The 9,353-nt window shown below is 33.9% G+C and overlaps 1 protein-coding gene across 1 annotated transcript; it reads right to left on the bottom strand.

Annotated features, from left to right (window-relative positions):
• Nucleotides 1-4,729: 4,729 nt before the first annotated feature.
• LOC120194985 (WAT1-related protein At4g08300-like) lies at nucleotides 4,730-6,450 on the bottom strand. The gene is made up of 7 exons (XM_039197134.1): nucleotides 6,236-6,450; nucleotides 6,088-6,150; nucleotides 5,902-6,018; nucleotides 5,587-5,824; nucleotides 5,343-5,501; nucleotides 5,111-5,262; nucleotides 4,730-5,022 (listed from the first exon to the last, which is right to left on the bottom strand). Exons 1-7 carry the CDS (start codon nucleotides 6,448-6,450, stop codon nucleotides 4,809-4,811), a joined length of 1,158 nt encoding a protein of 385 aa, XP_039053065.1. The 3' UTR covers nucleotides 4,730-4,808.
• Nucleotides 6,451-9,353: the final 2,903 nt, after the last annotated feature.

Below are 9,353 nucleotides of genomic sequence, written 5' to 3'. Positions count from 1 at the left end.
AGTTTTGTGGTTAGTTGATTATTTGTTAAAATAAAAGTTGGTTTATGATTATTAGATGATAACTAAGCTTAAGGAAAGCTTAAGTTATCTTAAAATCAAAGTATGATGGAGTTAGAAGGGATTAAAGATTTGAGGTTCTTGGGTGAAATCTTGAAATAGAGTTCATAACTAGAGTTGGAAGTTAAATTTGACTTGTCAATGGTCTAATTAAGAAGTTAGAAGCTATAGAATTAGAATTAAAACATATTGCAAAGTTGGTTTAATTCTTGAGTTACATATGAGGAAAAGAATTTTGAAGCTAAAGATGGTTTGTATGGATATAAATTGGTTTAAACATGTGTATATGAGTTGAGAACATGAAAGGGGTTGAAAGATGAAGCATTTGAGTTGATTTGAGTATATTTTCGGGCTTAAAAATGAATTATGGGCTATGTGTATCGATGCACATTTGAGGTGCACCGATGCATCAAGGGTAAATTTCTAGAAATTGTTCAGAGTGTATCGATGCACAGGAAGTGCATCGATGCACCCATTAAAAATGGAAACATCGAATGCAATTAATGCATCGATGCATAAGGAGTGCATCGATGCACATGTTAAGGGATGCATCGATACACTGTAGAATGCATCGATGCACTTCAAGGGAAATATAATTATAACTTTATTTTGGTCTAAGAAATGATAGATTAGTGTATATCAATTGGATACTAATATGTATCAATGTATGATTATATAGATATCAAGTATGAACAAGTCCCGGAGCGATTATCAAGTTATGATTCGATCGCAAGAGAGGAAATTATAAAAATGGATTGGAACTTAGTGAGGCCAAGGTGAGTGCATATTATTTTATATATGATGTTTAATGGGAAATTAGACTTGTGACAAGTCTAATTTCTATAGTATTGTGCATGAAGCATGAACATGAACATGTGTTTGTTATGAGTGTCTGAGTTATATGTTATGGTATGTGTTGACATGTTATTGTATATGTATTTCATGGTTGATGTGAATATATGCTATGTTATGATGATATGATAAGAAATTATATGAATATAAAAGAGAAGTTATGTGATAAGATCTTTGAGATATATAGAAATGGAATATAAGATTACACGAATACATGATATGGGATAAATTAGGTAATAATATGGGAATATGGTAAAAAGTGAGTTTAGAAGAAATGATGGGAATGAAGTACTCAAGTGTAAGGGTTATATAAACAATAAGAATGTGAGTTGGGTAAGTGAATAGTGTATGAACATTTATGTGAAATAGTAAAATAGAATTATATCATTGAATGAGAATTGAAACAAGATAGATAGTATTGACCTATATGATGATATGAGACTTGGAACATAAGTGATAATAGGAACATATAAGATGAGTTAGATGGGAAAGATACATATGCTTAAATAAAATTATGATATATAGGTTGTATGATGGAAATCTACGTAGTCATATTAGAAAGTTATAGGTACTATATGAATTGAATTAGGTAAATAGATTAGATTAGTATATAAATGAAATAATAGAAGTGACATATGTTTATGAGTGTGACAGATGTGATATGATCTAGGTGAATATCATAGAATGAGGTATAAGCTAAATGATATGAGATTATGAGAAGGAGAATATAAATGATGTGAATACAAGTATAGGAAAAATGATATATATATATATATAGGAAGATGAATTATATGAATACACATTTAGATGATGAAATGATGGATTATATGAATATGTGAATATATATATATATATATATATATATATATATATAGGATAAGACATAAAAATAAGATATAAGCAATGTGACAAGAAATGTGAAATAGTATGAAAAGTGAATATGAGCTACGTGATATGTGAAAGTGATTTACGTGTTTATACGTATATGTGATTCAACTTATGTGACATAATCTACGTTCTATGTGAAAGTGAACTACGTGTTTATGTGAAAATGTGAAATGAAATAAATGATGATGCCCATGTTATGTGTCATGAGAGCTAGGGTATAGTTGGCATGCCAAGAGTCGAGGGTTTACGCGGTCCTTTGGGACATATATGTATTCTTTGGAACATGTGTGAGGTCTTTTGAGACACATACTTGATCCTTGGCATATGTATATGATTCTTAAGGAATGATATGTGGTCCTCAGGGACAACCTTATATGGCACTTCGGTGCATTTCTACGCGGCACTACAGTGCATTTCTACGCAGCACTACGGTGCAATTCTACGTGGCACTTCGGTGCATTTATACGAGCTGTGGTGACAACATTAGTGCACAACCTCTATAGACTCATATATCTATAGTTCTCACATGTGTACATGGGCTAATAAGAAAAACAAAAAATATATTACATGTGATTTGTATGCTTTTGTGATATGAATGGTATTATATGATTTATATGAGGATATGTATTAAGTGATATAAACGATAATAATATTGATAATGAAATAAGGCTAATGATGGAAATGACGAGTGATGAATATATGTGTGTATATGTTTTTATATGTAATGATATATATTGCATATGTGTTATAGGGATTTGTTACATGAATAAGGGTATGAGTGATAGTAGTAATTGTTCATGCATGATTACAAGCTATAGTTATATTTTATGTTTATTGCCTCACTAAGTCATCGACTTAGCGTGTGATTATTTCACACGTAGGCTACCGAAGTGAGAAGAGTAAAGAGCAATGTGAAGCAAGACAGGTCAGTTCTCCTTACCAAAGGTCAGATCAGAAGAAAGGTGAATAATATGTATTTTAATACATAAAGTTCTAGTTGGCATGTATTCAAAATAATATATTGTATAAGCTCTGAATAGTTCGATAAAGGTTTTGAATAAGTTATATGTAATAATAAATTTTAATTACTTACTATTTTATACAAGTAAAGGTTTTTGAAAAGTCAATGTGACACTTCGGACTCGGATCCGGGTTGGGGGTGTTACATGTCACCTGAGATATAACGCAACAAACCATAGCCATCAATTATAAGAGTCACCTGATGCTTCCAAAGAAGGTAGATTAACTCAATAAGTTTTATAACATCCTGCTTAGGTATGTGTTGTACACTAGACAAAACTGAAGAACTACACAACGAGTTTACCGTGGCATTCGTCGGAGACGTAACATCATCTTGATGTAGATCCACCATTTTCCAAAAATCTTTCAGAGAGAATCTTCAAGAATCCTCAAGAAACAACCAACCAGCAGGACCACCTTCAAACCAAGAAACACGAACCAAATCGTTTCTCAAAAATGAACCAACCGAATGAAAACTGCCATACAACGCTGCACCTTACATAAGCAATAAAGAACAAGAACTAATCAACAAGCGCATGATCGATTTTGGCGACTAATACCATGTAAAGTTATACAACCAACTATCAAAACTATAAAAGCAAACAAAACTAGAAGAGGAAAACTTCTGAACTTTATTATCTTCAAGGGTTGATTTACGCAAGACTAAAGGGGAGCATTTATAGCTAGAGTTACATCAATAACTAACTCAACTAAACCAGCTGTAACTAACTTCAACATAATGAAAACTTCTCCAACTACTCAGCTGCAACTGTTTCAACACTCAATTGTACGTGCGTTCATCACACATCCTGCACAGCAGCTCAACTGCACGTGTGTTTATCATGCACCATGCACAACAACAATATTCACTAATACTAATCCTTAACATACAGGTGACAAGCCAAGAAAAAACCTTAGCAGGCAAAAAGGGAGATAAATATATTGTCTAGAAAAGCAAACATTTGTTATCATGGGAGGATACAACCAGGCTGATAGAGTCTAGCAAAAATGAATGCTACTTTCGATTAAGACCATAAAACGTGAGGATAAAAAGACATGTTAGAGACAAGTATATATTTAGTTTTGTGACTAAGTTGTACCTTTAATTTTGACAATTGATTTGCAAACACCTTCTTGCGTACAAAAGACTAGCTACAAAAGACCCCTATTAGTCATTTGAGGTCAGGTTCTTGCCACGGTTTCAATATTGTTCAATCATATGAAACATACACAAAGGACCTATATTAGTCAAGCTAAAATGTAATGATAAATACTTAAATAAAGTCAAATTTTCTTGTTTCATAAATTTATATTATAACAAATTATGTGTTAAACATACGATATTTTCAACAATATAAAATAATGTTATGGAGTATGCAACACATTCAATTTCGTGCTAATCTTTTGTTTCCTTTGTTTCATGTATTGATAGCTAGCCTTTTTCTAACCTATTAGGTGAGATGATTTTAAGAATAATAATCCATAAATAAAAATGTTTAAGGAATGATTTTTTTAAATAAAATATTTGTACACTAAAACCAGTTTATTTTATTCAAGAAGAAAGTGGAATGCTGCATATGATTAAACAATTAAAAAATCAATAAACGGGCTTTAATTAATTTTCATTTAGCTTTAAATATTCTTCACATGGTTTAATTAAAAAAAACCAAAGAATTTGATTCTCCCCTAAGCCATTTCAATCAGTAGCTATAAGAAGATGAGAATTTCAAAAGATTCCGTTAAACAACTGATGAAGCTGGAACAAGTTATTTTGTCTTTTGTGGTACATCTTTTAGTTGTAGTATGTGTTTGGATAAGAAGATAGGCAAAAACCTCGAAGGTTCATGGTTAATTATGATTAATTATTAAGCTACAAAATACTTAGTGGGAAGAGGGGGTTACATAGTAGTTCTTTATAGCTCGCATTGGGAAGTACAACTCTGCTTAATATTCTTTTTATCAGCGTCCGGAAGAAAACCTAGTGTATTGGTTTATGTTCCTCGAGTGCTGAAGATGGTGCTTGAAACTGGAATTTCAATAGCTTTGGCAGTTCCATCAATGGCCTCCATTGGCCTACCATTGTCCGTGATGGGCAGTTCCTGCAGGCCATTGTTTTTCTCATCGGTTTCCGACTGTTTTCCGTCTTTGGCTTTTCCCCAAACCACAGTGTAAAGGCCCGAGACTATGATAATAGCTCCAAGTATGCTGAAATCAATCATAAACAAGAAGAAAATTAGCAATCAATTCATATGTGTGCGTATATATATTGCACCATTCTGTGTTAATATAATACCTTCCAAGGTGGACCTTTTCTGATAAAATAAAGGCTCCAAGTGCAGCAGTGATGATCATGCACAGAGGGCTGAAAGATGTTACGAAAACAGGTCCTCGTTCCCGGATCACGATGCCTTGCACGTAATAGGCTATCCCGGAGCACACTACTCCCTGATCAAACACGGATTATAGAGAAGCGTTAAGCACTTATGTTTTGTACTCATGACCAGAAAAAAAAGAGGGGGACTTACAGAGTAAGATGCCGCGAGAAGCCTGGCGTCCAATCCGATTTTCCAGGCACTGAAGTCACGAACCATGATAAGTGACAACAACCCATCTTGCACCATTCCCATGAAACATATCCATGCCGTAAGAGAGAGCTCTGCCGGGTACTTCTTCAATGTGAATGACTGAAACCAAGAAACAGAAACCGATCAAAAACAATTAAGTGGTTTTAAGTTATATTAAAAGAGACTTGAAAATATTTCAACTGACCTGCAAAATAAAGAAGCTTGACCAGCCAAAGATACTTCCGAGAAGCACTATGGTGCCGAAAACCCAGTTTTGATCGGCAGATTGACCGGCGGTTGCATGGTGTGCGCCTCCTCCTGACTTGATGAAGTTGATAATGGGTCCCTTGTACAAAGTCATCACCATTGCTCCGAACACCGTGATTAAAGTCCCTACAATCTTTGCAACGCTGCGTATCTTCTTCAGATTCACCTTCTCTAGCCTATTTGAAATGACGATTAAGTGTGGTGTGATTTATGGGAAATAAATATATTAATGAAATGGTTTTAATAATATTACCTGAAAATCACTGCCAGTATGAAAGTAACAGCGGGAAGCATGTTAACGAAAGCAGATGAATATGTTGCATTTGTTAACTTCATTCCCATATAGTATAAGTTCTGGTCAAGCACCGGCCTGCGCATATTAATCCGATATCAACAACTTGATTAAAATGCAACAAAACAAGGGAGTTCAGGACCGTACTCCAGGAATCCAAGAACCACGATCCTGAGGAAGATAGGGAGAGTCATCTTTGGTCTAATCTTCCTGCATGTAAAAACAATGTGAAAGTGATTCAATATATATGATTAATCTCTGATGCACTGTTCTAATGATAAGTTAAGAAGTGAACCTTTCGAGAACGATGGCGAAGGGTACAATGACAATGGTGGCGACAACATGGCGATACGTAGCGAGGATGAAATTGCTCATGCCATGCTTCAAAGAAATGGTGGAGAGGATGTACATCCCTGCAAATCCAAACTGGAGGGACACGATGGCCAGGTATGGCTTCACTTTGTTCAACACCTTAAACAATGTTGCTATGCATGATGATTGCTCTCCCATCTTTTCTCTTTTTCTTCTCTCTCCACTACTTGCTCTCAGGCTTGCTACTTCTCAATGTCAAATGCCCTTCTTATAGACAATACAAGGCTAAGACAAAATAATAATTTCATGGGACAAAACAATATTTAGTCCTCAACTTCTAAACTTTTTTCAACTTAACCCTCAATATCTTTTTCCCACGTTAAAGAATATGATTCTATAAATTTGTGCTACGTCGTATGAAAGATTAAAAAGTTCACCAAATTAAAACTAATACATAACTCCAAGATTAATAAAAATAAATATATAAATATTGAGTTTAATTCAGTTAATTCGAATTTCATATTTATTGAATTGGTTTCGATAAATGAAAATCTCACTTATCCATTAATAATAATTAAAAAAATGGTTATTATATAAAATCAATTGGGATACTCTTGTCACTTGCTGATTAAAACCAAAAGAAAAAGAAGGAAAGAAAGGAGTGGATATCTGTGAATATGATGCTTTTGAGTTTTGTTTAGAATAAATGGAAAGAAAGAAGGGGGGATTGGATTCATGGACAATTAAATAATGGTTAGGTTAAGTGGGGATGATGCATGCAAAAAATATGTGGCTTTTGCGTGGCCACCATCTCTTAAACTACCTGATTGTTTAACAACGTTCTATCATTTGTTCCCCCAATTCTATGTGATTATTAGCTCTCCCTGTTCTCAGTTTCGGGTTCCTTTTCTTTATTAGGGTGGCAAAGGTTCGGGTTAGGGCTGGATTTTTTGACAGCCCGACCGATATGAAAATATGTATCTTCTACCCGAATACGATCCGACCAAAAAATTATATATTATTTATCTGATCCGATCCGACCCTGAAAATATAAATCTTCCACTCGACTCTGACCCGAATGAATTTTTAGATTATAGATCCGACCCGGTATAATAAGGACTTAATTAAAAAATAATAAATCTTTTTAATAAAATTACATTATTATCCTCGAGTAGAATTGGGTTAGAGTTTTTTCACCCTTTACCTAAACTTTATCTAATAAACCCAAATACTTTTTTTTAAAATCTAAACCTTTTGCATCGGACCAGGTCGAAACTAATCGATTTCGGATTAAATTGTGGTCCCTAATCACGAACCGATGGGCTCCAACCGATCAATTGAACCAGTTAAATCAAGGCTTCTTCTATCTGATAGCTACAATGTTAGAATCGATTACTCGATTAATCTATACAAAATTGGTTTAACCGTTAAAAACGGATTAAATTGATAAAAACTAATTTTCATTTTTAAAATTGTTTGTAATAATTAAGATTTGAAACTTTAAGCATCTCACTACTATATTTAAAATCTTAATTTCAGACTCAAAAATATAAGATGGTTTTAAGCAAGCTGTTAAAAGAAAAATTTACAGAAAATGTACATCTATTTCATTCATCTCAATATATAGTTTACAAAGCTAAGGTATTTATATACAATCACTACTTGTTATTAATCTAACTAACACACTAACAAATTAATAACAACCTAACTATCTAAATAATTGACAGCTAACACTCCCCCTCAAGTTGGTGGTTAAAGATGTCAATTAACCCCAACTTGGAAATCAAATATCTATGTTGTTGAACTCCCAAGGCTTTAGTTAAAATGTATGTATGCTGATATGTTGTCTTTATATGCTTGGTTTCAATCATTCTTTCTTGAATTTTTTCTTGAACAAAATGGCAATCAATCTCAATGTTCTTTGTTCTCTCATGAAAAATTGGGTTTGCTGCTATTTGAAGAGCAGCTTTGTTGTCACACATCAACTTTGTTGGTCATATGTTCTTGAAACCAAGTTCACTTAATAAACATGTCAGTCAAACTATTTCTGCAGCAGTTACTGCCATACTATTATATTCTGCCTCAGCTGATGACCTTGCAATTGTGTTTTGTTTCTTAGATTTCCAAGACATCAAAAAATCTCCTAGTTATATGGAAAAACCAGTCACTGATCTTCTGGTCATTGGACAAGTTGCCCAATCTGAGTCACAAAAAGCTTAAAGCTGACACTGACTTGTTGCACTTAATAAAACTCCTTGACCTGTACTACCTTTAATATACCTAACCACCCTTAAGGCTGCCTCAAAATGTGATTTCTTTGATTGCTGCATGAATTGTCTTAATAACTGCACTGAATAGGCAATGTCAGGTCTTGTGTTAGTAAGGTAGATTAGTTTCCCAATCAACCTTTGATAGCTTGTCTTGCCTTTTAATAATTCATCTTCTAAATTATCAATTGGATATTCTGAAGTCAACTTCTTATTCTGTTCCAAAGGTGTTGCAATAGGCCTAGCACCCCCTAGTCCAGTTTCTTCAATTAATTCCAAGGCATACTTCATTTGATTTATAACTATCCCTTTCTCTGATCTCAATATCTCCAAAGTAAGGAAATACCTTAGTTCACAAAGATCCTTCATCTTGAATTTTCTGTTCAAAATTTATTTGAGTTCCTCAATTAAACCACTGTCATTTCCAGTTATTAAAAGATCATCCACATATATGAGCATTATGACAATTTTGCTTCCTTGTGATTTAGTAAACAACGAATAGTCGAATTGCTTTGAGAGTAACCTGCCAGCAGTAGTGCCTTTGTCAGTTTCATGTTCCACTGTCTTGAAGCATGCTTTAACCCATACAAGGATTTTTACAGTCTGCATACCCTAGTCTCCCCTTGACTGCAAAACCCTCAGGAAAAGACATGTACACCTCATCAACTAAATCACCTTGGAGGAATGCATTATAAACATCCATTAGAAAAAAGAGGCCAATGATTAATGGAAGCAAGAGCAAGGACTGTCCTGATAGAAACCAATTTTGCTACATGAGATAAGGTCTCAACATAATCAACCCCTTCTTTTTTAGTGTACCCTTTGGCAAAAAGA

This window comes from Hibiscus syriacus, unplaced genomic scaffold (assembly GCF_006381635.1).
Source record: "Hibiscus syriacus cultivar Baekdansim isolate YM2019G1 unplaced genomic scaffold, ASM638163v2 tig00117005_pilon, whole genome shotgun sequence".
In the NCBI taxonomy this organism is placed as follows: Eukaryota; Viridiplantae; Streptophyta; class Magnoliopsida; order Malvales; family Malvaceae; genus Hibiscus; species Hibiscus syriacus.
The sequence above is the reverse complement of the archived record's forward strand: the minus strand, read 5'-3'. Positions and strand labels throughout refer to the sequence as shown.

Coding starts and splice junctions, on each gene's coding strand:
- LOC120194985 (XM_039197134.1), bottom strand. CDS start 6,450: ATGGGAGAGCAATCATCATGCATAGCAACATTGTTTAAGGTGTTGAAC. Junction 6,019..6,087: donor GTGGTTCTTGGATTCCTGGA/GTACGGTCCTGA, acceptor TAATATGCGCAG/GCCGGTGCTTGACCAGAACT. Junction 5,263..5,342: donor TTCTCGCGGCATCTTACTCT/GTAAGTCCCCCT, acceptor GTGTTTGATCAG/GGAGTAGTGTGCTCCGGGAT.